The 26187-nt window shown below is 48.9% G+C and overlaps 10 protein-coding genes across 11 annotated transcripts in view; 6 read left to right on the forward strand and 4 right to left on the reverse strand.

Annotated features, from left to right (window-relative positions):
• The window catches only part of FVEG_15499 (hypothetical protein), a gene marked incomplete at both ends in the record, with an annotated part of 3013 nt that extends 1766 nt beyond the window's left edge, over positions 1 to 1247 (reverse strand). The window contains 2 exons of the mRNA XM_018904627.1: positions 529 to 802; positions 1198 to 1247. Of these exons, the coding sequence (XP_018749017.1) occupies positions 529 to 802; positions 1198 to 1247 (324 nt within the window). The remainder of the gene's footprint in view (positions 1 to 528; positions 803 to 1197) is intronic.
• Positions 1248 to 1924: 677 nt separating this feature from the next.
• FVEG_04547 (hypothetical protein) lies at positions 1925 to 6609 on the forward strand. Its single transcript, XM_018892339.1, has 3 exons — positions 1925 to 2464; positions 2514 to 6040; positions 6091 to 6609. The coding sequence occupies exons 1-3, from the start codon at positions 2423 to 2425 to the stop codon at positions 6194 to 6196; spliced, it is 3675 nt and encodes a 1224-aa protein (XP_018749018.1). The 5' UTR covers positions 1925 to 2422; the 3' UTR covers positions 6197 to 6609.
• A 589-nt stretch (positions 6610 to 7198) lies between these two features.
• Positions 7199 to 9065, forward strand: FVEG_04548 (hypothetical protein). Its single transcript, XM_018892340.1, has 2 exons — positions 7199 to 8132; positions 8182 to 9065. The coding sequence occupies exons 1-2, from the start codon at positions 7469 to 7471 to the stop codon at positions 8565 to 8567; spliced, it is 1050 nt and encodes a 349-aa protein (XP_018749019.1). The 5' UTR covers positions 7199 to 7468; the 3' UTR covers positions 8568 to 9065.
• A 748-nt stretch (positions 9066 to 9813) lies between these two features.
• Positions 9814 to 12632, forward strand: FVEG_04549 (mitochondrial chaperone BCS1). Its single transcript, XM_018892341.1, has 3 exons — positions 9814 to 10970; positions 11020 to 11179; positions 11230 to 12632. The coding sequence occupies exons 1-3, from the start codon at positions 10446 to 10448 to the stop codon at positions 12450 to 12452; spliced, it is 1908 nt and encodes a 635-aa protein (XP_018749020.1). The 5' UTR covers positions 9814 to 10445; the 3' UTR covers positions 12453 to 12632.
• A 90-nt stretch (positions 12633 to 12722) lies between these two features.
• Positions 12723 to 13848, forward strand: FVEG_04550 (hypothetical protein). The gene is made up of 2 exons (XM_018892342.1): positions 12723 to 13113; positions 13164 to 13848. Exons 1-2 carry the CDS (start codon positions 12890 to 12892, stop codon positions 13603 to 13605), a joined length of 666 nt encoding a protein of 221 aa, XP_018749021.1. The 5' UTR covers positions 12723 to 12889; the 3' UTR covers positions 13606 to 13848.
• Positions 13606 to 14324, reverse strand: FVEG_04551 (hypothetical protein). The gene is made up of 2 exons (XM_018892343.1): positions 14146 to 14324; positions 13606 to 14097 (listed from the first exon to the last, which is right to left on the reverse strand). Exons 1-2 carry the CDS (start codon positions 14146 to 14148, stop codon positions 13789 to 13791), a joined length of 312 nt encoding a protein of 103 aa, XP_018749022.1. The 5' UTR covers positions 14149 to 14324; the 3' UTR covers positions 13606 to 13788.
• Positions 14325 to 14380: 56 nt separating this feature from the next.
• FVEG_04552 (hypothetical protein) lies at positions 14381 to 16522 on the forward strand. Its single transcript, XM_018892344.1, has one exon. The coding sequence runs from the start codon at positions 14821 to 14823 to the stop codon at positions 16375 to 16377; it is 1557 nt and encodes a 518-aa protein (XP_018749023.1). The 5' UTR covers positions 14381 to 14820; the 3' UTR covers positions 16378 to 16522.
• A 341-nt stretch (positions 16523 to 16863) lies between these two features.
• Positions 16864 to 18713, reverse strand: FVEG_04553 (hypothetical protein; the record flags this gene model as incomplete). Its single annotated transcript, XM_018892345.1, has 2 exons — positions 16864 to 17834; positions 17882 to 18713. 2 exons carry the CDS (start codon positions 18711 to 18713, stop codon positions 16864 to 16866), a joined length of 1803 nt encoding a protein of 600 aa, XP_018749024.1.
• Positions 18714 to 20473: 1760 nt separating this feature from the next.
• Positions 20474 to 21567, reverse strand: FVEG_15500 (hypothetical protein). 2 transcript variants are annotated; one of them, XM_018904629.1, is made up of 3 exons: positions 21031 to 21567; positions 20735 to 20977; positions 20658 to 20680 (listed from the first exon to the last, which is right to left on the reverse strand). In XM_018904629.1, the coding sequence occupies exons 1-3, from the start codon at positions 21136 to 21138 to the stop codon at positions 20663 to 20665; spliced, it is 369 nt and encodes a 122-aa protein (XP_018749026.1). In that variant the 5' UTR covers positions 21139 to 21567; the 3' UTR covers positions 20658 to 20662. The 2 variants fall into 2 exon arrangements, with proteins under 2 accessions (XP_018749025.1, XP_018749026.1); XM_018904628.1 differs by having other exon boundaries at positions 20474 to 20977.
• A 400-nt stretch (positions 21568 to 21967) lies between these two features.
• FVEG_04554 (hypothetical protein) lies at positions 21968 to 26180 on the forward strand (the record flags this gene model as incomplete). Its single annotated transcript, XM_018892346.1, has 4 exons — positions 21968 to 22203; positions 22251 to 25281; positions 25330 to 25668; positions 25716 to 26180. 4 exons carry the CDS (start codon positions 21968 to 21970, stop codon positions 26178 to 26180), a joined length of 4071 nt encoding a protein of 1356 aa, XP_018749027.1.
• Between the last annotated feature and the right edge of the window lie 7 nt (positions 26181 to 26187).

Here is a 26187-nt window from a genome sequence, read left to right on the forward strand (position 1 = left end):
CCCACCTAATTGCCGGGTCTCTCAGCACGTGGCTTGGCCTGCTACAAGCGGTAATTCGAGTATGACGCTCATGACGAGCCGCGAATAACGTCACTTTGCCTGTACCATCTCAGGAAAATACACAATTCAATTTCTCGTAATACTGATTTAGTGAAAGTGTGCTAACGTTGCAGCAACACAGAAAAGAGCGATTCTTTCCGTAGAAGCTCCAAGCGAGGTCGGAACCAGGTTCAAGGCTCCACTCCAACCGGTCTTGTCCGTAAAGATGTGTGGCATCCAGTTTATCACTGAATATGACAGTGTTTGGTGAGTAAATTTGTGTACGATTGCAAATGAAATAAATTCAGTGATAGTCTCTCAATTCAAAATATCCAAGCAATCTGAATCCTTTGCCTTTTGGGGTAATTCACAATGACGATGCGTTAAGGTACTTGTTATACACAGCTCCAATACCGAGCCTTCTCCTCACAGACACTTTTCAGGGTTGTTGGCTTAGGAGAATCGATCTCCCTTCGGACTTCGGTATACAGTTGCACTTTCGTATTTGCTCTTCTCTCCAACTCGCTGGCTCTCGGTCTCGGGCGCATGTCTCGTAGGGGCAGGGTCACTGCTTGCTTCTTGGCTTGGGGAACCGGTGCTATCGGTGCGGGCAGGGCTTCCGTTGCCCTCTGTGGTTTCCAAATCCTGAATCATCTGTCTCTTCTTGCGGTGGGCTTCCATCTTAGCCTGTCGGTCGGCGTTGATCTGCTGCTTAGCGAAGTAGTAGGCACCGCCACCAGCTGTGATATGGTCAATTGATGTACTAGGGAAGAAGGAATTGTGATATTATTTACCGACGCAAAGAGAGCCCCAGCCCAGCCTATGATCAACATTGTCAGTTTCGAATTGCTAAAGATCGGGGGAGCGGAAATCGGAGGCGCAAAAGTACGAACCAGAAAGATTTAACCTAGAGCAGTCAGTATCAACGGCGCAATGATCGGATTTGTTTCGTTGTAAACTTACAGTGTTCATTTTGGCGATAATCGAAAGCTCAGAGTGATGTTGGAATTTTTGAGAGCGAAAATCGGGACGCAGGAGTCAAAGATTGTAAGAGGCAGGGTTTTGTCAAGGTGTAAGTGGAATGGCCTGACATGATGAACCAAGAGGTTCCTTTCGAGGTCCAGGCCTTGCCGCTTGGCGCCAAAGTTGAGTACGTACCCTAGGACCGTTAGAGAGCTCCGATGGTTTTCAGTGCTTGACTTGGCCATCTCCCGCCGCTAGAACAGTTTCACCTGGGGGCGCTGCGGCAACCACAAACTGCCGTTAGAAAGGTCACAGGCGAAGCTTTTACAGGGATCAATTATTTGTGCTTTGATGGCACAAGGCGAGTTGAGACTGAACTTTATGATATATGAACCCTTGGCTTGATCGGCACTTGATTCCTTGGGGCCAGTCGACGATCACGAGTGCAGGCTTATGATGAGTTTTGAGTACTAGGTATCTTAAACCATCTCTAACAAATATCTTTAGAGCTTTCTCTGTTGCAGGTAAATATGTGCAACTGTTTCATGACAGTCGATCAACAGGTACAACGACTAAATCGGACAATTTTTGAGGTACTCTTTAGCATGACTTTAATTCCAGCCAAAGTTTAGGCAATATAATCTATCTCAAGCCTCAGAATAACCTTAAACTACTTACAAAAATGTTCTTTCTTAGCGATTATTCTTATATCATGACGTTCCTTACAAGTATTTCATTTACTGACCGCGTGGACATCTTGAACTTCGATGGTTTCCCCGCTGATACACCCCTGGAACCTTAGCGGAAATCCCTGACCCCTGGTAGCTCTACAGTGCATTATTCATGAAACGAGAATGTATGCACAGTACTGATCTCTCGCAAAACACATGTCTCTACAGTGCCAAGAACCACACTAGACGCACCCACTTATGACATAAGGGTGGCTCAGCCAGCTCGAAATTGTGAGAGACCACGCAAGACAACTCGCAGCAAGATCGACATCGAAGCCACGAGGAGAATAGGGGACTATGAATGAGAAAAAAACAAGACACTTCTCCAAAACATCCCTCGCTAGTTTTTCACACACTTCCACCACGATATCGACGATACGAGACTCTTTGGGTTCTCGCCAAAGGCCCCTGTCACTAACATTAACTTCACCCACCCGCTCTTTCGTCGACCCCCAACGTTCCTTGTCACTGCCCAGTGCCGACTTTTGGAGCTTCAATTTACCGTCTCGAATTCTGGCTCTTCATTACACTCCCTTTGCTTGACTCTGGCTTGTTACGACTTGCCGCGCCGGTTTCAGCTTCAACTTTCGATTGTTGATGCCTTCATGAGTGAGACGACTGGGCGTGGGTGTAGCGGGTAGAGTCACCCTCGACCCTCGCTGTCGAGAGGAAGCATTTGTCTTATTATCATGGAGCCAACCAATGGAGAAGGGCCTGATGGCTCTTCACTTGTATGGATTCCCATTGTCTCATGTATCTACAAAGCTAACAGTCTTACAGAAGCCAGTGTCCTCATTACGAGCCCGATTCGAGAACATGGGCAACTCGACCAACTCCAACGTCAGCAAACCTGTCGATGTTCCACCTGCTACAGCGCCAGCTGCCACCGGACCTCCTTCACGACCTATCTCCCCAGCTCCCAAGCCGAACCGTCTACGTGATTTCAAGCCTGGACAAGAAGTACCGCCGGCCAGTCCTTCAACCCCAGTAATCCCTGCGAGACCAAAGCCTAAACCAGCGGCACTGTCTGTGAATCACGATGCCCCTCCCCCGCCGACGTCCGCACGACCAGCTCCGACCCCGAAACCACAACCAGTTCAGCTGCAACAACCACCTGCGTCGGTTACGCTTCCAGCTGTGACGGTTCTTCCACCTCAATCGCCACCGAAGGGTCGAATCTCAGCACTAGCAGTTGGAGACCAACCTTCGTTCGTAAACCCAGATTCTGTCGCGACACCTCCAACACCAACCGGCGGTAGCCGATCATTCAAGATTCCAAGTCGATCACTTAATACTTCACCATCTCTCAATACTCCCAAGTCTCCTCGCCCTGGCGGTTCGAGGCCACCGTCACCGCCTCCACCTAGACGTTCTGGGGAGCTGATCAGGACTCGAGAAGCCAAGGTTCCTCCACCACCGCCGGCCCCTCGCAATGAAAAGGCACTGATACCTGCGCCTCCCAAGATCGCATCTATTTCCGGGCCAACAGTCATTGGGAAGGGTGGCATCTCCCAGGAAAACTCGCCGTTTAACAGTCCGCCAAGTAGCTTGGGATCTGGGGAGGAGACACCTCCAAAACTACCAACACGACCAAGGCCACAATCACACATTGAACCAAGCAGGCCAAAATCTGTGGTTGTGGGCTTTGATCCTCCGCCTGTTCATCATTCGATCACAACTATGAGAAAGGATCGTGAAGAGGCCAATGGGTTCTCAAGAGGCCATATAACTCCTCAAGTAACTGGCGAGCCTCGGCCAGCACTACCTGCAAGACCTGCAAACTTTGACATCCCGCCTCGACCTCCTCCAGTAAACAATAATAGTAATAGCATGCCTCCTCCCCCACGTCCACAACGTCCAGCTGTAACGACAGCAGTGCAAGCCGTTGATCCCGCGCCTACTTCTTCACCACCCAAACGAGTTGTTTCGACCCCTACGACACAGCAACCTCAGCAACAGCTTGCAGCTCCTTCACGAGGTCATGGCAGGTCTATGACGATAGATAGAGCCTCTGACCGAACACCAGCCGAGTTCCGTATCGCCCCGACGACCATTTCCGCCCCGATTGCTGCTGCCGCACCTCCAAAGGCTGTGCAATCCACTCCAGTTGTTGCCGCAAAAATTGCTCCCAAGGCTGAGCCTATTCATCACGTTACCACATATCCCGAAGCTTCAAACACCAATCGACGACCGCCCTTCAGCAAGCATGGAACTTATGAGATTCCGACAAAGTATGATGCGAGAAGTTTCGATGTTTGTGGTGAATTTATCTGCGCCAGTGGTTACATGACAAGGGTGTGGAGTCTCATAGACGGCGAGCAGATTATGAGCTTACAGCATACTGAGGGAGTTAAGGCGACAGCGGTCAGCTTCAAACCCGCTGCTGACCCGCGAGAAGAAGGCAAGAGGCTATGGATCGGTACCAATACAGGAGACCTCATGGAAGTCGAGGTGGCGACGCATGCCATAACACCGAGCAAGCCAAATGTCCATGGTCGAAACGAAGTTGTACGGATATTCAGACATTGGAACGAAATCTGGACTATGGATGAATCGGGAACACTACTTGTCTGGGGGCCGGATGAGAAAGCAGTTGCAAACATTACAGGACATCCCACGCAGAGCTACAAGCTTCCGAAAGGACACACACATTCCATGGTCATAGGGGATTATCTTTGGCATGCAACAGGCAAGGAGATTCGAGTATTTGCGCCGACAGCTGACGGGCGTACCCAATTCCAAGTGCTCGTTCGTCCCCTGATCGCAGATAGTGCCGGCGAGGTTACTTCGGGCACTCTTGTCAAGTCACATCCGGATAAGGTCTTCTTTGGTCATGTGGATGGCAAGGTGACTGTCTACAATATCAATGACTATTCATGCGTAATGATGATGAACATCAGCACATGGAAGATCAACGCATTGGCGAGTGCAGGCAACTACATCTGGGCAGCGTACAACACCGGCAAAATATGTGTATATGACGTGGAGGAGGCACCTTGGGTCATTCTCAAAGAGTGGCAGGGGCATGAGAATCCCATTGTCAAGATGGCCGCCGACCCCTCTTGCTCATATTTCCTGGACCGACAGCAAATTATTTCATTGGGGGCTGACAACAAGATTAAAGCTTGGGATGGCTTGCTTGAGGATGACTTCCTCGAAGATTCAATGAAGTCAAAAGATACCCAATACTGTGACTTTGACGAAATACGAGCACTATTCTTTACTTGGAACGCCGGAGCATCGACACCTTCGAGTCTACGACATTCCGGTGGCGATTCGACATTCTTTCAAGATCTTGTTCAGTCGAGTGGCTCGCCAGATATCCTTGTGTTTGGTTTCCAGGAACTTGTGGACTTGGAGGACAAGAAATTGACGGCTAAGCGATTCTTGAAGCCCAAGAAGAAAGAAGCAGGAACAGACCAGGAACGGATGAGCCACCAATATCGGGACTGGCGTGACTTTTTGATGAAGACCCTCGACGACTACATGCCAGCGGACGATTTATACCACCTCCTTCATACAGCACCTATGGTTGGATTGTTCACCTGTGTCTTTGTGAAAGCAACCCTACGTGACAGGATCAGGGGGCTCCAAGGCGCCGAAGTCAAGCGAGGTATGGGTGGTTTGCACGGTAACAAGGGCTGCGTTGCTGTGCGCTTCCGAGTTGATGATACTTCCATCTGCCTTGTCAATTGCCATCTGGCTGCTGGGCAGTCACAAGCGAACGCCCGACACAATGACATTGCTGCCATTTTGGAAGCTAATCTGTTCGCTGTTGAACGAGATTCTGCTGCTCGCATTGACAGCTTCGTAGGTGGTGGTGATGGCAGTCTGATCATGGATCATGAGTTGTGTATTCTCAATGGCGACTTGAACTACCGAATCGACACCATGTCTCGCGATACAGTGGTCACAGCAGTCAAGCAGAACAATCTGGGCAAACTCCTCGAACGTGATCAGCTTTTGGTGGCACGAAGACGAAATCCAGCATTCAAGCTTCGAGCCTTCGAAGAAATGCCCATCACATTTGCGCCAACTTACAAGTACGACGTTGGTACTGACAACTACGACACCAGCGAGAAGAGACGAAGCCCTGCATGGTGTGATCGACTACTATACAGAGGACGAGGCCGTGTTGAGCAATTTGATTACAGACGGCATGAGGTCCGAGTGAGTGACCACCGTCCTGTAACTGGAACTTTCAACCTTTGGGTCAAGAAGGTCGATCCAAGAGGTCGAGCAACAGCTTGGATGGAAAGCCAACAGAGCTTCGAAGATATGCGGGAGAAAGAGACGTCCGAAGACAAGTGAGTTTGAACATGCTTCATCAAAAGGCACCAAACTAATATGAAAACAGACTTTTGTTCTTAAGGGATATTTGCGGCTTTGACGAAGAGACGAGCAAGAGGCTCATTAGAGAGAAGTCAGCGAGACGTGACAACCGCAGTCCCGTTCGCGCTTAGTTACCACTCCATACCCAGACGGCAAACTTGTCTAGATTCCCAAAACACAGCACAGAAAAGAAAAGACATGAGAGGCGTATGAATGAGTTGGATTCATGATTTATCGGAGTAAAAAGTAGGTTGGGGAGCTAAAGGAATGCGGATGTGATCGTGAGTATCACGGGCAGGGGCGTGCGCAAGCGATAGACTTGTTGCTTTTACTACGGAGTACATTTCTTGTCTTTGTTGATAGCTGAAAGTACTTTAGACATTGACATGGACACATGAGAGTATTGTGGACATTTATGATAGACGTTTGGTCACCCAAGGAGGAGGAGATACTGGGAATAGCTGATGATGAAAGATGAGATAAAGGAAAATATAAGACATTGAAGTGTCGGGCAATCTAGTATGTGATATCGACTGTTGACTTATAGCTCTCAACATAAAGTAGGTACTTGGATTTGACAGGTTTGATCAGCTCTAGCGGTGAGTCGCCCATGCTCGGTTATCTCAAATCTGTATTTCGGAAACTCTATCAAGATTATAAAGTCAATTCATGTTAAAGCGAGATTGGTCATGCCATAATGCATCATTGTCGACTTATTGCATCCCGTTATCTAGAAGAATAGGGTAACTCGCTTGTAAGCGGTCTCCATGAGATTACCACTTTGGCGGTTACAATGTTTGTTGGATGTGAGATACGAAATACCCCAACCAACATTAGGTAGTCTCAGTTAACGATAAGTGTTGGTATAAAGAATACGACTACGAGCTCTTGAACGGCTGCATACATCAAAATGCATGTCAGCCTGCATTTGTCTCAAGCTGGAGGCCAACTGCACACGATGGATGGAAGATAGACGCCCCGCATCATCCGAAATCCCCTGGAAATTACTGAGAGTCCCCTGTAATTGCAGCTAGCGGAAGCCGGTCCCGGAGGTTAATTCGTTGTGGGATTGTACAGTGATTGGCTGGCTCGTGTGCGGCTCCTTGTTGAGCCCGTTGCCAAGTCACCTATTTCGTGAATGGATAAAGCCATCAATTTATCTTCTCCTGAGCTGAGATGAGAGGTTGACTTTGAATTCTTTCTTGAATTCTGTTTCTTCTGGTCTTATTAGTGAGAATTCGACTGTTTAAGAGGCTTGAATTGGAGTCTCTACGGACATCTTTTGGCGGATTTGCTCATCATAGACTCGTCAGCCTTGACCAATTACTCAGGTTGATCGAGCGGTGAGACTCAACTTATCTCCTTCACCTTTTCACAGCTCGACCTCAAGAAAAGTCTTGAAAATGGCGAGCTCTACAGAAAACACAGCTGGTCCTCGAAAGACACCAATTGCCAGCCCAGGACCCAACAGCAAACCTCTCCCAAGGCCGGAATTGACAGATGAGCAAAAGACAAAGTATGAGGCTCTGCTAGAGCAGGTCAAGGATATCACCGAGATCCAATGCGAGAAGAAGGCGGATGAGGAGGACAAATCAGGCCCCATCACTGATCACGAGCGCTCATGGCTCACCCGCGAGTGTCTCCTCCGTTATCTCCGGGCTACAAAGTGGTCAGTCGACGACTCTGCCAAGCGGCTCAAAGCAACTCTCGCATGGCGTCGGGAGTATGGTCTCGAGGGTTTCACGCCCGAGTACATCTCTCCTGAGCAGGAGACTGGAAAGCAGATGATCATCGGATATGATCGTCAGGGTCGGCCCTGTCAGTATCTTAACCCGGCGAGACAAAACACGGATACCAGTCCCCGACAGCTGCATCACTTGTTCTACATGGTCGAGCGGGTGACGGATCTCATGCCGCCAGGAGTGGAGATGCTGAGCCTCATGATCAATTTCAAGCCCAGCAAGGAGCGCAAGAACACGAGTGTGCCCGTATCTGTTGCGCGAGAGGTGTTGCATATTCTGCAGAACCACTATCCTGAGAGACTAGGCAAGGCTCTCATTATCAACGGTGAGTACTGTGTATCTCTTGTAACGAAGAACAGAACTGACAATATCAGTGCCGTGGATCGTATGGGGTTTCTTCAAAATCATCACGCCCTTCATCGACCCCGTGACGCGCGAGAAGCTCAAGTTCAACGAAGACATGAAGCAGTACGTTCCTCCTGAGCAGCTGTGGAGCCTCGACTGGGGCGGTGATATGGACTTTGAGTATGACCACGAGACATACTGGCCAGCGCTGAACGAGCTGTGCCGCCAGAAGCGTGATGAGAAGTACCGACGGTGGGAGGCAGCTGGCAAGGAGATTGGTGAGAGCGAGGATTACCTCGCGGGTGGAACGGATACCAGTGTCAAGGGATTCAAGTTTGGCGAGGATGCTGGTGTCAAGGATGTGCAGGAGAAGTTGGCGGAGACTAAGCTTGAGGAGCAGCCTGTTGCGGCGTAGGTGTACGGCGATATCACGCGTGCTTTTGGGTGAGATGATAGATGGTTGAGCGTGTGTCTATGTGCTAGGGCGGAGTGGCGTTGAGCCTCATCTGAGCTAGAGTAGGCTATCGTGGGGGATCGACCGGTTTATACAGTTCTGAGGACGCCTGCTCGCATAGTAGGTATGTTATAGACATTTTTCGTATTTCCTTCAGATTGTTTAGCAGTGGCCTGAATCGACGGAAGAGGGCAATGCTTGAATGGTGCCCATGAATCAGCTCACTGCGGTTCGGCATGGTGTTGAGGGTGAATATCCTACTGCATAAGGGCAATTGGTCTCGATCACTCATGTTCACTTCTTCAATTCTTCATGTCTTGCATCACTGCGCAATACTTCACCGTGTACTTGGCATATCAGCGCACCTGTATCAATGTTCACATGCGTTTTCGTCCACCATGACTGAGTATCAGTCTCACGCACCAATCAATTCAAACAGAAATCTCTGAACACGTTCACCAGTCTTATTCATATGCAACCGACATAAGGCCAAATGTAACCAAGCCCTAATGGTGTGATAGTTCACAAAGTGCAACAGAGCCTCACTCAAGCTTATTCGGGCGCAACGGTTCGCGATATGTATTCCAGATTGAACAAGCCTGGCAGTATGCAAAGACACAATTAGGACAAGCCAAGGTCATTTGATCACTTCAGCTTATGCTCATGGATTTCAAACCCCTCTTTTCGTCTGCAGGTTCAAACAACACAAGGCTGAATGAGCATGTAAGTCGTCGTATTCGGAGTGAAGTTTGCCCAATTTGATAAAGGCTGAACAAGTTTTTTTCTTGTTTACAGCAAACCGAAGAAATAAACAAAAAACAAGACAAATCTGACCCGAAAAGCAGGCCACAACAACAACCATCTCTAGTAGCGTTAATGCTGCCTGTTGGTTTTGCCTCTTGTTGCATGCGGTGCCTCAAAATAAGAAATCCAACCACTCACACCAATTGCCACTCACACACCCTGTAGAGAGATAGGCAATGAGCGCGACCTACGCAATTCATGCACACAACAAACTCGTCGGATCAACCCCACATCAAGAGTGAAAACACTTTCATTTGCTTATTGCCATGGCCAAGAGTTGTTTTGAGTCATACTTGGTTATGGTTTGGCCCGGGAGAGTACTCGATCGTTACACAAAGTGGCATAGTCTATTTTAGGGTGAATCAACCCCCCCGTGCACGTATTCACGAACACAAGAATATAAACAGTCTTGGTAGAGCCTAAAATCTAGGCAGATTATGTGTGTACGTACGGGAAGTGCGTGGTCTACCTAATTGTCATGTACGTAGGGCAAAAAAGGGAAAACAAGTGTGCTTTTTTGCTTGGTAACATGACCCAACATGACCTAACCACTTCCCAAAGGATTCGGACCAGGTGGAAACCAACCTACATTATCACTGATATAAATACAGGGTTCCTTCTACGGATTCAAGCTGCATACTACGCGCCCAAAGTGCATAACAAGGCATTCTCGAGCCTCTCTTAATCACAGCCTGATCTTCACTTCACCCGTAGCAACAGAAACAGCATCAGCGTCTTCAACCAACACCAATTCAGAGCTGGGCCGGACCCGAGGGTCAGGTCATATGCTCTTCTTGTCTCCCTCTCCTCAGGTATAAAAGGAGGCCCCGAGGAGAAGTTGTGTGACCCTGCCAGCGCAGTCTTGCATCTAACTCGTCCGAGCAAGAAAGGGCCTCTATCTATTGGATCAGTTGCTTGAACACTTGCATCCGCATAAACGTCTTCGCCAACAGGAGGAACTAGACTTCTGCAAACCTGAAGCCAACCTTCCCCTGCCTTATCACGGCCTGAACAACTTCACTTACTTCCTACACCATGGACATCACCAAGATGAGCAAGATGGGCTGGTCTCCTTTTCTCCAAGCCATGAACAGCACCGCCCAACCACTAAACTCTTCCTCAGCATTCCCTGGAATAATGGACACTTTTCTTGTATCCGCAGGCCAAGCTTCGCCTCTGCTCCAGCTCTTCCTATTCGTCTACCGCTTCGTGGGCGCTCAGTTGGGCCTTGACCCATCTATGCTCCTCACCCTTCTCGGTTGTATCTGGGGCCTGTCTAAACTCTTCGATCAAGTGTATGCAGCGCTCGATAACTTCCTTCACACTTACTTTAGGTGTACCATATACGTTAGCGAGAATGATCAGATCTATTCTACACTCATGCAGTTCCTGTCGGAGCAGCAGGACATTGCGTCTAATCGCCATCTCACAGCCCAGACTGTCTTTAAGAGTGCCTGGGATGAGGAAGAAGACCAAGCAGATGTATTAGCCACTAATACTGTCGAAGACGGTGAAGATTCGCCTAAGTATCTCAACTTTGCCAGCGACGCAGCTAGATGTGTAAGTTTTCCTATTCGTGCCTTTTGCAGCCACTGACACCCCCCCCCAGAATCCACGATACGTCCCAGCCATGGGCACCACAGGATTTTGGCATGACAGGACCTACTTTCGGGTCAACCGGAAGAGAGAGTCTCTGCAAAGTACCAACGGTTGGGGAGGGACCAAGGATGTTGAGGAGCTCAAGATATCTTGCTTCGGCAGGTCTATTGGTAAGTTGATATCACTAATCTTGAATCGATACCTGACTGACAATTCGTAGACCCTATCAAGCAACTTCTTGCAGATGCCAAAACAGCCTATTTCCTCGATACTCGCCACAAGACCACCATCTACCGCCCCAGAATAAAAGAAAGTCGCCGTGATGCTTGGAGCATGTGGCAGCAAGTTGCCAGGCGACCTATCAGACCAATGAGAACTGTGATTCTCGAGCATGAAGAGAAGCACGATGTTTTGCGAGACATCAACGAGTATTTGCACCCCGGAACTCCTAAGTGGTATGCTTCTCGAGGTATTCCTCTCCGCCGTGGTTATCTCTTTCATGGGCCACCCGGTACTGGCAAGACAAGTTTTTCGTTTGCATTGGCTGGCGTTTTCGGTATCGACATCTATGTCATCAGTCTTCAAGATCCTACCGTCAGCGAAGAGGATCTGGCTGTTTTGTTCACCAGACTTCCTCGCCGATGTGTTGTCCTTTTGGAGGACATCGACACTGCTGGTCTTCGTCGTCCCAACGGTGAAGAAGACGAAGAGGAGGAGAATGAAGACGTTACCGGAGAAAAGAGCAGCGATGCGAAAGGAAAAAAGCCAGAAAAGACGGAGAAGAAAGAAAAGAAGAAATCCAAAAAGTCCAAAGACTCTTCCGACAGCGATACCGACAGCTCTGAGGAGGACAGAAAGAGACGCAGAAAGCGAAGACGAAACAGAAGAGACAGAGAGAATACTAGCAACAGGGGTACTAATAACATCTTGACTGTGGAAAGTATTTCACTTTCTGGACTTCTCAACGCCATTGATGGTGTTGCTTCGCACGAAGGTCGCATCCTCATCATGACAACCAACAAGCCCGAGTCCCTCGACGAGGCTCTCATTCGACCGGGCCGAGTCGATGTGCAAGTTGGTTTCAAGAACGCAACCGGCGCACAGGCATCGGAACTCTTCTACCGGATGTACGAGATGTCGCGTAACAAGCCAGTCCCCATGTCCAAGACCAAACCTGCTGCACCCAAGGCACAGAATGGCAGCATCCACAGTCTCTTGGATAACAAAGGAAAAGAGACGACTCTGTCGATCGAAGAACTCAAGGAGATCTCGCAGGAGTTTGGACAACTCATCCCTGAGGGCATGTTCTCGCCTGCAGAGATTCAAGGGTTCTTGCTCAAGCGCAAGAAGAGTCCCCGAAAGGCACTTGAGGATGCCTCTGGCTGGATTGAGGCTACTGTTAAACAGAAAGAGCTCAAATCCAAGGTCGTTACCGTCCAGTAGTCTGAGGACTTCGACAAATGCATCACCGAGAGGGTGATGCTTGGGGTTGCATGAGGATGATAATTGCTGGACTTTGCTTCTTTCTATAATTTGATGGCATAACACGTAGTCTTAGAGCATAATTAGTAATTCATGAGTCCATGCCTCACTTTCTTGAATCAAAATTCTTGCTTTTGTGGATGTTGATGGATATTTCAGTGCAGTTGTGATTGACTTATCAAGGTGAACTCTCGGTGTAGCTCGGTCAGCACCTCAGGTCTCCACATATGTCACCTCCCTCTACCTCACCCTCCAGACAAGCCCACGTTTACACGTGCGACAGCGAGCCTCAAAGCACGACAACCACGCTAGAATTCTTCCGCCTACGAGCTCATACGAGTCCTGCCAAAGTAATTCAGAAGCTGCGAAATGCTCCAGCGACAGCCTCACAGCCCATCATGAGCAACCACCAACCCCCCAACACCGTGGCGCCAACGCCTGCACCAAGTGGCAGCAAAGACCCTGGTCTGCGATACCCCAGCAATGGAAAGAATATCTACAGTCGCCCGTTGAATAGGACCAAGACGGCTGAGCTGAGCCAGGCGAGCTTTGCGTATCTGTTTGGCGAGATGGTGACGTATGCGCAGAGAAGGGTCAAGGGCATTCAGGAGCTTGAACAGCGGTACGTTCAATACTCCCTGTTTGCGAACCGCGGAAGCTAATGATGTGCAGACTTAATCTCCAAGGCCACTCTATCGGCCTGAAACTCCTCGATCTTCTCCTCTTCCGCGAACCAGCGCGTACACAGACTCGACCACTAAGCATCATTGCCCTCCTCCACTTCATAAAGCAAAATATCTGGCAGCACCTGTTCGGCCGTCAAGCAGACCGACTTGAGAAATCTGCCAACCCCGAAACACCAGACGAATACATGATCATCGATAACGAACCTCTCGTGAACCAATACATCAGCGTGCCCAAAGAAATGAGCCAGCTCAACTGCGCTGCCTACGTAGCCGGTATTGTGGAAGGTGTCTGTGACGGAGCTGATTTCCCAGCGAGAGTCACAGCGCACACGGTTGCAGAAGGTGATATGTGGCCTGGCAAGACGGTCTTTCTCGTCAAGTTTAGACCGGAGGTATTGGAGAGGGAGGGATTCTTGGGGAAGAATTAAGTGGTGGGGATGGAGTTTTGGAGTTTTTACGATGGGTTGGGTTTGATAGAGACGAATTGTGTCTTTGGCGATGTGATATCATGCCTTATTTAATATTGAACCATTCTGACACGCTGCTTCTTTATAGTCATGCTACGCCCAACGCCTTGCTCAAAACAGCAAAAACAACAGGATGCATCCCATTCATCGCGGCAGAGCACTTCCAGAGCCCTTCGGCTTTCCACCAGTTCCAATACTAGGACCCTTGTTCATGAGCTGCGAAAGACCCAGGTCCTTCCAGGCAGGTTCCTTTGACTTTTGCGTAGCGCGCTGAATTCCAAAAGCGGCATGTTGGTCCGGGACAACATCGTCTTCGTCTTCCGGGTTGATGGGCTGGTGGACAGGTGGAACGTAGATCTCGTCATCGGGGAGCTTGTCCTTGCAGAAGTCCTCGAAGAGGTCTGCGTCGCGGGAGCGGTGCATGTGAACGAACGTGAAGGATGAGTCTTTGTTCTGGAGTTGTTAGCTAGGGGAGAAGTGCTTCGAGCAAGGGAGAGTTACCATTTTGAAGGATGTAAACGTAGGTATCTTGAATGGTTTATTTGTTGATGTTGAGGATCGGTTGGTTTCCACAGCGGGACGGATGGCGGGGTGTGGGGCCGTAGTGAGAGCTCTGGCAGTTGGACTCAGTAAGGTACCTTACGGTCCAGTACCTAGCTACAGGAGGAAAGAAAACTCAGGACCTTCACCTTAAGTGATGAGAATAATTAGGTAAGCTTAGCCTAAGTTTAGGTGGCTATCTGCCAAGTTTATCTTGACACCCTTTATCAAGGTTCGGCGTTTTCTTGCCCCCTGAGTGGTAGTTGATCATTCTTCATGCCTTCATGAGGTTTCAGAGACTGGGGTTTCGATTAACTAGGTCAGATGGGTTAAGCTGTACTAATATCTTATTTCGCGATCTGTGTTTTCCGTGTCGTTGGCTTCTGAACGAGGTTCTCCTGTCCTTTTAGCTGAGGTGTTGGCGATTTCGGCGGCGGTCTTCGTATCAAGCCACTAAGATGTTACAGCCCACCTACCGTGGGCGACTGGCCGAAATATCTCTGCTTCTGCATCATCTTCAAAACGTGTCGGGTTGACTTTCACGGTCCGCTCTCTGAGCTTCATCTTGCAATTTTCACTATCTACTAGACTATTTCATCTACTGGCCCCGACGGCCACTATTTCAAACCGCTCACCATGGCGACTTCAGGCGAGCTACAGTCTCGAAATGAGGCACAGTCTGTAACAGTGCCACAACCGGTACTAACACCAAGACTGCCCCTCGACATCCTCTATCACATCGGATCTCTTCTGGCTGCCGAGATCGTCACTGAACATGAGCACCAAATAGACAGCAACAGTTCGTGCGACTGCTGCATGGACAAGGCGTCAGCTACTCTCTCCAGACTGACATATACCTCCAAAGCCACCAGGGATGTCTTGGAACCCTTGCTCTATCGGAATCTCATCTTGACTACTCCCCAGGATGTCACAAACATATTCATCAATCTCATCCAAAGACCTGAACTTCGCCAATTTGTTCAGTACATTCTTTGCTATGCTGATTTGGTGGGATCACGGGTCAGGAAACTCGAAATGCCCGAATGCAAGAAGATTTGGTCAAAGCGATGTCCTTCTGACAAACCTGCTCTGATGCGTCTTCTCGATGGCGCTGGTCTTCACAAACTCGCTTGGTCGGCTTGTATGCTTGAGCGAACAAAACAGCGGTTTATGTTTTCTCCCGATTTCAAGCATGATGGCATTCTGGAACTGCTGTTTGCCTCTATTCTCTTCTTGTCGCCAAACGTCACTAGTTTTACCTGGCGAGATTGCAACAACAATCCAAAGGCTTTCATACTGGATCACATCATGTGCAAAGCGGTACATGATGGACTCCCTCTCATGCCCAAGCTGCAGAAACTTAGCACCGAAAAGGCGGAGTTTGAGGAGAGCAAGCAAGCACAATTCTTCACCCCGCACATCAACCTGTGGGAGAATCTGTACACCCTACAACTCAACGACATCGACTTGGATATGGAGTTTGTTTTGATGCTTTTTAATGGAAGTTTCAAGGAGAACCGGCCCGTGAGAGAACTTATCGTCCGCTGTGTAGCTGGCTCAGAGCGACCAGAGAGCTTGACTTCGTTCCCACCAGGTTTCGAACTGGCATCGACAATGCTTCTGGGGGACAAGAATCTCGATACTTACAAGGACCAGTTCAAAGCCTTCCCTAACCTCAACCTTCTCGATGTCACTTTTGTCTTTCACAGAGGACGCATGGAAGAAGGTTCACTCACTTTGAAGGCTTTCCTACACGCCGTTGGATCACCCGAGCGCCTATGCCTGAACGGCCATCCTCTACCGACTTCAACCCTAGACACTGGTGTCACACACTCGAGACTCAAGTACCTCAAGGTCCGAGAATTTCAGTCAAACGCCCCTGCAAAGACGACATCCAAGGATAACCTCATCGCTGGGCTCAACCAATTCTGGAGCAAGAAGTCCATGATTGTGCCGAACCTTGAGGAGATTGACTGGGATCACTACAAGTTCAAGAGAATAGACATGGAGAGCGAAGATAAAGCTGTCTGGGAACTTGTTGGAGAAGAGGAGTGGGAAGATGATTCGGGATCTGATGAGGACGATGATGAAGACGATGAGGCGCTTTGGTACTCTATGGGACGGGGTGATATAGATGCATTTGTAGAGGATGTAATGGATGTAGAAGACATATGGGATGCCTGGGGACCTTAGAGCGGGATCCGGTACTTCTGAAGATTTTGTGATCTACATCTACGCGCTCACGGAGAGACAGACGGTTAGCAAATTAGACAGGTTACTATTGGTCATCTAGAAGACACAATCCATTAAGAATTTCCGCTATCTGTGAGATCTTGGCAACTCCCCAGTCTCAAATGCCTTTCGTAGCGACCTTGTCGTACATGACTGAGCTAGTCTCATATGTCCGAGACCTTTAGACAGTATCAAATAGCATTGTTTCGCGACCATAGACGCGAAACTTGAAAGGAAAAGCCAAACTGGATTTCTGATGAATTGCAATAGACTTGAGAGTCTGATGTAAGAAAATGCCAAACTGAAATTTTGTCGAACTGCACAGTCAGTAGATCACGCAAAGGCGCTTGGAGGCACTGCGAAGAGCACAAGGTGGCGTTACACTGCCTTGAAGATGGCTTGTCTTCCAGTCTTCAAACGCCACGCAAATCTGGCAACTTTGAGTTCTCAGTTCGCATCATCCTCACTGTCATCTTCACCACTGTCACTGTCATTGTCATCGTTATCGTCATCATCATCCTCAGGAACTGGAGGTCCAGTCGAAGTGCTTGCGAACAAAGCAGTCACGGGTCCAGCTGCCGCCAAATCAATGGCCATTTGAACAATATCCGGGTGTGAAGCCTCCATTTCTGTGAGAAACTGCTGCAATAGTTCAGGCGATGAGATGTCACGGAGAAGATTCCGCGCTTCTTCCCCGGACATGTCGTCCAACTGCTGGAGCGTATTCGCTTCAGCGGACATAGCCCAAGAGTCAAAGTTGAAGTATCCCGTTTCACCACGGTTCTTGAGGTAGACCTTCTGCTGGCAGGACATGAGCAATAGGTCAGTAGCCGTACGTGAATCCCATTTAGCCAGGGGCTGCCATATGGCGTGAATTGGGTGGCTTGCGTCGAGGGTGAAGCCGGATTCATTGTGGTGCTCAATTCTGATGTTGGTGAATTCGGCCTTGTCGAACATGTCAATGTCCCAGAAGACGTACCCCCAAGGAAGTGGCTGGTAAGGGGTAACATCTCCATCGAATTCGTTCATGAAAATTGCAAAGCGACTGAGGATATGCCACGCGTTCTCTGGTCCGGGGTCGGGATCTTTGATGAAAGGAGTACGCATCATGAAGTCTGGAGTGTCCATCCGTGCCCACTTTCCCGGAGCCCCCTCGTAGTCATGCACAACACAGGTGAGCTGCTCGTCGTTACCGGGGAAGGGGAGCCTGGTTGGGAGATGGGGGTTCCAGTCAATGGGCGGATTGATACTTCGCATGATCCTTGCTCTCTCGATTCGCGACCCGGCAGTGAGAAAGTCTTTCAGAAAAGGAAGGCCTTGAGCAATGAGACTCATTGAACCAGGACAAAGGGCATGGCTGATGTAATATGGCAGCTGGGTACCCAATTCGATATCTCGTTCGAGGAAAGTATTGAAAGCTGGAACTATTAGCATCATGTGTAATCATTATTGGCGAGAGACTTACAAGGTGCGATTTCGGTAACCAAGATGCCGCAGATGCTAGTCAGTTGTTCAATCTCCACGGCAGAATACTGGTTGTGAAAAGCCTTGAGAATACGATGTTCTTCCAAATCCTTAAGGCAATGAACCCAGTGAGCCTCCTTATGCTCCTCTTCCGTCGGGGGTCTGTTCTTCCCATGATCGTCATGTAGATGCGAGGCAATCATGAGCTTCGTGATCTTCAAACACGCGTCCAAGCGATACAGCGCACGCTGGAAGCGAATCCGAACATTAGTGTTGATAGAAAATGCATTTTTGTACTTGACGACTGGATGCTTTTCAATGAGAGACGAAGGAAGGCGTTGCGCGAAGTATTCAACAGCTTTATGAAGACGCCACATCTCCTCGACTCGATCGAACTTGAGGAACTGGCTGTAGATACGCTGCTGTTCACTCGAATAGACGCGATTGATAGCCTTGATGCCAGCTTTGAGGCCCCTCCATTCTGCCATTTTCATGTTGAAAGTAACGACGACTTCCTGGTAAACGGGTTCCTCCATGGAGTTGAAGAGGACGCATGATGCGATGTAGGCTGGACATTGCTTGAAAGCGTTGTAAAGCTTCAGGCCGGAGAGAATGGCAGAACGGATAGAGGCTCTGTCGGGGATGAAGGACAGGGCATAGGAGAGAACTTCGGGAGGGATCTTTTCAAGGGGAGACGTCTCGTTGTCGCCCGCCTCCCAAACCATGTTGATGTCACTCGTATCTGAGGCCATATCAATGTCGCTCGTATACGAGGTCAATTCGATGTCGTTGGAGGACTCCATTGAGGAGCCTGGCTTGGAAGGATCCGACATCGTGAGAAATCAGCGAGAAGATGAAGAAGATTTCAAGAGCAGGACTTTGCCAGGAGAGAAGGGATAAGGAGGAGTCAGCAGAGTTTATTTACTGTTGGGCGTTTGTCCGTGAATCATCCCGCAGGTGACTTAGCAGTTGCCAGCAGTGTTTGCAGCTGCCTTAACAAATAACTCCCTTTAGGTAAATTTCGTCTAGTTTGAGCCGCGAACAATCTTGCAATAAGTTCCTCATGGGTTTGTAGAGATGTTGTTGGGCTGTAGAAGCTTGACGATTGACGTCAAGCTGTATCTTTGGCGTTTTGTGTAACCTTCTTGCCAACCACCTGATCGATTTAGTTGCGAAACCACAATCAAAGTTGAGCTGCTGGATAATCAACATGAAAGGCGTTTGTTTTCCCTGAGTCTGCAGAATTGATACCTTGAAAGTATCATCTGGTCCGATATCTACTGGCCTTGATGTTGTTCCAAAAGCTCAGAAATGGATAAAGATCTCCTCACTTGGTCTTTAAGCCAGGTTTGTGCACCAGTACTTCCTTTGGTACTGTGGCTCCAAGTTCTCCTCTTCTCGCCCCGATTCTTCTAAACATTTGTGTAACTGAGTGTACAATCAGCCTATGAATGGCCAAGATGGTCCCGAAACAAAAGCCTTCGTGACCAAGCACCAATGCATCCGTTTTCTCAAAAGCTGTCATCGAACGTCCACTCCATGTCTGTAACATATGCATACCAGGTGCGATGCCTTCCCGGATCACATAATGATCTGAATCCCCAGTTCGCGACATGTCGAAACTCATCCCTTTGAATAGGGCTCTTTATAGGGTCGTAATTTTCTTTAGTGAGCACGGTTACTCTGCAGGAAAAGAAGGAAAACGATATGGATCTATTCTGCCCGGGTTTCACGAGTTCGGTGAGTAAAGGACTGTGAGTCGCTTGATGAAGAACATGTTCACAGGCTGATCGAGCGGCTGTGGTTTTCGACCCGCATCCCCAGTAGTATGTGCTCGAATTGTATGATGGATCCCGGACCTCCATGTTGTGACGCAAAAAGTTGGCGCTCGTAAGAGATAGAAGCGACATGAATAGCAATATGAACTGCATTGTGGCAGATGGAGCTGGTTTGTGTTCTTGAGATCGAATGTAACGTGGTGGCTTTATAAGTAAGTCAGATTATAATCAGGTATGGAAAATTGCGTCTATGCTAAGATAAGCGTGAGCGTCTTATTTTCATTGATTGACCTCATATCTCTCTCATCCACATCCTTTATCACTGTATAATTGACGATAGCTAGGTACCTAGCTAAGCTAGTTCTGTGAATCGCAATTTGAGTAGACGCACATTAAGGCTCTGATTCGCTAGGGACTGGAGCTCAAAGTGAATTATGCTACTACCTGAGTTATTCGTATATACTATTGAACGTCTCTCAACATTATATTGTTGCATGCTTTGTGAATTGTAGCTAGATGTGGTTTAACTTAATCACAGTGCTCTTTATATGCGACAGTGACAACTGAGCGATGGATTAATCTCTAGATACCTAGGGGAGGAAAGAAAGCCCAGGTTCTTAACCTTAAGCAATTAAGATATTTATGTAAATCTAGTCTAAGTTTAGGGGAACTTTTACCAAGTTTATTTTAATACCCTATTAAATATTTAGTGTTTTCTTGCTCCTTGAGGGCCTACTTACAAAGCTTGGGGAGATTTTGGTGTTAGGTTAATCTCCTGCAGCACAAAGGGCACTCGGAAAAAGACACAAGCCACATGCATATTGTAAGCATCGCCCTAGAACCTCGCATAAAGACTGGTGGACAAGGTCAAACTCATATCACTGTAGTATCAACCAACCCCTGAGTCCTTATGCACTCACTTACTGTGGAAAAGCTCTTGAGATGATGAGTGGTTGATTGAATGGCTATCCCAAGTTAATGGAAATAGGAATGCTCCCTTTCTCTCAAAATCCATGGTTAGGCTCCCAGCCCTTCTCTGTTAGAAAGGCTATCCAAGTGTTGTTGTGTGGACTAACCATTACCCGGGTCCAATCATCCTGGCACTCACGCGTCATCCCCCGATTGATAACATCAACGAATTCGTCCTGCTGTATTTCGAGGGCGAAATGACCGAGAGGCCCGGTCATTATATAGATCTGGCAAGAATCCCAGTACTGCGTTAAGTGATCGGCTTTTCCAATACCAAACCAGCCCGTTTTGGAAGTGTCTTTCATCCAATGAAGGAGTTTGCTGCAATCTAATGAATTGTATGGAGCTTTCTGCGATATGTTAGTAGAGAGGAAGCCTTCAATGTTGTTTAGAAGCATCCCACCTTGCCGCATTCCCAGGTATATTCGCCATCGTGATTCGAGGGGTTGCGAGACACGGGATTCGCGGTCGCGAGCGAGAGGAGGGAGACCAAACTTAGGAGAATGCGCATGTTTTTAACCGGGTCGGTCTACTTTATAATGCTTTGAAGTGATAGTCGTGGGAGTGCTGTATGGCCAGAAGATCTTGGAGACACGAGAGGGCCGACAGGTTCCAAGAGCGTGCTTCTTATAGGCAATCCGTCGTCCTCATTCAGTCATCAAACGCTGTAATTGGAAGCAATATCACTGCTCAAGGCTTGGTGAATAGCTGTTGAAGCTGCTTTGAATTATAACCGGACATTCGACCACAAATCTGTTTTGACACTCGTCACCTGAACTATTGGATTGAGCATCTAGTCCATTTGTGCATACAGTGAACGATGTTTGATCAGTCAATAATAACTGTAAGTCAGCTCCTGCTAAGCTCATTTAGTGCAACAATATGAGTGCATCAGACGAATCATTGAGGTAATATTGGCTAGCCTAGAGTCATACCATTGTGTATTTTGCTACATAGAATTCATCGAACCTGTGATAATCCAATGAAACTACCCTATAGAGGTGAGGTGGTGCCGTTGTTTACGGATCAACAGAAAGGCCGAACCACCAACGGTCGTCCCTCCCGCGACTGGGGTGACAGCTCGGATGTCATAGCGGGGCACCACCTCGAGAGCTCCGACCTTCTTCCGCCTGCCTAGAGGAAGCTCAAACTCTCAATCTTTGTACCAATCAATCCGAATAGCATTTCTGTTACTTCGAGTTCATTATCTTTGACTTGTAACGCACCAAGACCGTATCTTCTACTTCTACATTATCAGCTTTCTCAATACCCCTCCATCCGTTACCCCGCGCTTATGATCTGAAACCATCAGGCTCACACCATCGTGAAGCTCGCTCAGTATGGCTTCTGGTACAATCAGTGCCACGCCGCAGGCGGTGATGGGCCACGTTACGAAGCTCAGTGATAATGACCCCGACTTCCGTTTCATGGCCCTAAACGATTTACTTCAACTTCTGAATATCGCCAAACCAGACTTTCTGCACCACGACTATAATATCGCGGCTCGTACTGTTGATAGTCTCATCAAGGTGTTGGACGATCAAAATGGTGAGGTGCAGAACCTCGCAGTGAAGTGGTATGTTGAGCAGACAGACCAATTTGTGAAGTGCTAACGGCAATCAGCCTGGGCCCATTTGTGGGCAAGATCCCGACACCCGTTATCGCTCCCATGATCGAGAAGCTCTCGTCTCTGAAGCTCAAGAACTCCGTGGACAATGCTGTTCCTTCACTTGCACTGCGAAATGTCATCATCGCTCTCCCTCGACCAGTTCCAGGCATCCCACCAACACACGATGTGGGGGAAGCATATAGCGCCATCAGCCGCGTGCTGATCCCCCGGCTTATTGGACCCGGCCCCAAAACTCAGGTTCCAAAGAACCCCAGGGTCTCTCTTCCTCCCGTCCCCGAGGGACTCCTACAAAATGAAGGCGACCTCAACGCAGAAGCTGTCGATGTATTGATTGAGGTTGTCCGATGCTTTGGACCTATGCTCGTCCAGGTTGAAGTAGAGGCTATGCAAGAGGTTGTTATTCAGCTACTTGAAAGCGAGAAAGGGACATCAGTTGTCAAGAAGAGGGCTGTCGTGGCTATATCTATGCTCGCTGTCTATTTGTCTGACGAGCACTTGGAAGAAGTAGTCAGGCGAATCACCCTTGGTCTAACGAAGCAAATCAGCCCTGTTACCAGGAGATTATACATCTCGATCCTCGGTAGTATGGCCCGGTCGATTCCCGCACGATTTGGACCCCATCTCGCCAGTGCTGCACCCCTGATTATCAAGGCACTTAGTGAGGAGGAGCTTCAAGAACATCTCGATGCTCTTAGCGACGGAGACGATCTTGGGCAAGATTTCAACGAGGTCCGAGAAGCTGCTTTGGTAGCCCTAGATGCCTTCTTGGCCTCATGCCCCCAAGAGATGCGCCCGTTCACAGATGAAACCATAGAAGCCTGCCTGCGATATCTCAAATATGACCCCAACTACAACGTGGACGACGAGGACGAGGATATGGAGGATGAAGAGGAAGACGAAGAAATGGATGAGGATGACGAATTCGATGCCGACGATGGCTTTGAGGACGACGATGACGACGCCAGCTGGAAGGTTCGACGGTGCGCTGCAAAGACCATCTACACAGTTATTTCAACACGTGGTAGTGGTGACCTGCTCGAGAACGGTGTTCTCTACAACCAGACGGCACCTCATCTTGTCAAACGTATTTCTGAACGAGAGGAGAATGTTCGCCTTGAGATCATTTCAGCACTTTCGCTCTTGGTTCGCAAGACTGGTGAAGGACTTCCCACAACAGACCTCTCCCTAGACGATCTTGAGCCGGACTCCGAGACCCGCATCCCCATCAGCCGAAAACGAAGACGTCAGAGTAGTGGTGGAGGTGCTTCTGCATCCCAATTCATGTCAGGATCTGGATTGGTTTCACCAGTCTTGGAGAAAATTCCACCTAGCGGCCCACGAGCTGACTTGGCTCGCCTTACACCGTCTATCGTTAAGGCAATCACCAAGCAACTCAAGGGCAAGACTATCCCTACCAAGCAGGCAGTCATAAAGCTTCTGGATGACATAGTTTCAGTTCAACACGGCGGATTGGCCGAGTACTTTGACCAAGTCATTGGACCTATAATTGAGGCTATCCAGCCTACTGGTGCTGTAACTGCCTCGACTCAAGTGGCGTCCCATTCCGGCTCCTCTTCAGCGACCCCAAGCACATTGAGAATCACTGCTCTTAGCATGATCAGTGACATTGCCAAGACTCACTCGTCAACTATTCTACAGCCCTATCTTACGAAGATTGTCGATGGTGTTGCATCTGCTGCCAACAACCGTTTCTACAAGATCTCAAGTGAGGCTATCCGCACCGTTGAGGAGTTGATCAAGACGATTACTCCACCACGGTCACGTAATGCTGCTTCCAAGTACAAGGCTGAGCTGGAAAAGCTTTATACCGTCATTATAGACAGGTCTTCCGCCCAGGATGCCGATGCCGAGGTTCGCCAACGCGCCATTCATGCATTGGGAGTCCTTGTTTCGCGAGCTTCAACCTCCGAGGGATCTTCCCTTCTCTCTGAGGATAAGGTAAAGACTGCCCTGGAAGTCCTCCAAGAGAGACTGAAGAATGAGACTACTCGCCTTGCTGCTGTCCGCGCTGTGGAGAACGTGGCCCGTTATGCCCGGACCCCCGAACAACTGGACAAGGTATGGGTTCAGGATGTTAGTTTGGAACTGGCAGCACAGCTTCGAAAAGCAAATCGGTCGCTCCGTGGCTCCAGTATTATTGCTCTTCGTAACCTTGTCTTGTCGCCCGCCACGAAGGGTCAGCTCGAACCTGACACTATTCAAGGAATTGTCACCGAATTGATGCCTATCATCGTTAATAGCGACGCGCATCTTCTTGGACCGACATTAATTATCCTTGCAAGCTTGGTGCCCGAGCACCCTGAGCTGGTGGTCACTGATGAGATGATCGATGCCATCTCACAGCTGCTCAAGGAACATCACGCGGGAATTGTTCTTGAACAACTTCTTGCGCTAGTCAGCAATATTGGCGAGAGCGGAGTCGGCCAGGGGCTCATGCAGGGACTTCTGAAAAACGTAAGCGTTGCAGGTGATCCTCCCGTCGTCGGTAAAGTCATTGGAACTCTGCTCGTTACCGGTGGAGATTCAGTTGGTGTCAAGCTTGATAGCTTTGCCACGGAGCTCTATACAAGTGCTAAAACGAACGACGAAGCCCGAGTCAGTCTTGCACTGGCTGTTCTAGGTGAAGCCGGAAAGAGACTCGGAACAAGCTCGACCATGAAGCCTGATCTTTTCTTGGACCAGTTCCACAAGGAACCAGACAAGGTTTCTCTCTCGGCAGCCGTGGCTCTTGGCCAGGCAGGTTCTGGCAATGTTCCGGAATTCCTTCCCGTCATCTTGAAGACCATGCAGAAAGGCGGAAACACTCAGTACCTCCTTATTCAGTCCATCAAGGAAATCCTGCAATCGATCTCTGCACAGTCTACTGACCTGCGAAACTACGCCCCAGCTATCTGGGACGAGCTTCTCGAGGCTTCCGACAATGCTGACAACAGAGTCGTTTGTGCTGAATGTGTTGGACGACTTGTTACACTCGACCCTGCCGTTTTCATCCCACGCCTTCAGGTACACATGCTCAAACCCTTCCGCTCTGAATGTTCTAACTCTCTATAGGCTCTCCTGAAGGACCAGTCTTTGGGTATTCGAGGAATGGCTGTTCAAGCTGTTCGCTATACCCTTCCTGAAAGTGACGAGGTTTTGGACGTGATGCTACGGGAGGTTCTAATTCAGATGCTCCTGACAATGCTACAAGACTCCGATATGGATATTCGCCGACTGGCAATGATCACACTCACTACAGCTGCTCGCTCGAAGCCAGATCTAATCCACCCGCACTTGGGAGAACTAATGCCATTTGTTCTGCAAGAATCGGTCATCAAGAAGGAACTTGTGAAGGAAGTGATGATGGGTCCTTTCAAGCACACAGTCGACGATGGCCTTGAGGTCCGAAAGGTGCGTCCACGATCAACTCGTTGTGAACAGGAACTGACTTGTAGCAGAGCGCGTATGAGACACTGTACGCATTGATGGAGACTGCATTCAGTCGCATCAATAACATCGACTTCTACGATCGTGTCGTCGCTGGTCTCAAGGATGATAATGATATTAGGCAGCTCTGCAATCTCATGGTGACCAAGCTGATCGTGATCGACCCCGATGAGACAACTCGACGTTTGAACTCGATCGCTGAGGCGTACAGAACTGTCCTCTCGGTGAAGCTTAAGGATAATGCTGTAAAGCAGGACGTGGAGAAACAAGAGGAAGCCAACAAGAGCATTCTCAGAGTGACTTCGCTCCTAGGAGAGAAGATGAAGGCCATGACTGGTAACGCCGGGGCAGCTACCAGTAACGCTGCTGCTGCCAGTACCTGGACAGGGTACTGGGATTGGGTTAACAAGGAGTTTGAGAAGCAGTTGAAAACACTGAGGGAGGAGAACAACCAATTGCAGACCCGGATGGTCTAGCATCTAG

This window comes from Fusarium verticillioides, chromosome 4 (genome assembly GCF_000149555.1).
Source record: "Fusarium verticillioides 7600 chromosome 4, whole genome shotgun sequence".
Classification (NCBI taxonomy): domain Eukaryota; kingdom Fungi; phylum Ascomycota; class Sordariomycetes; order Hypocreales; family Nectriaceae; genus Fusarium; species Fusarium verticillioides.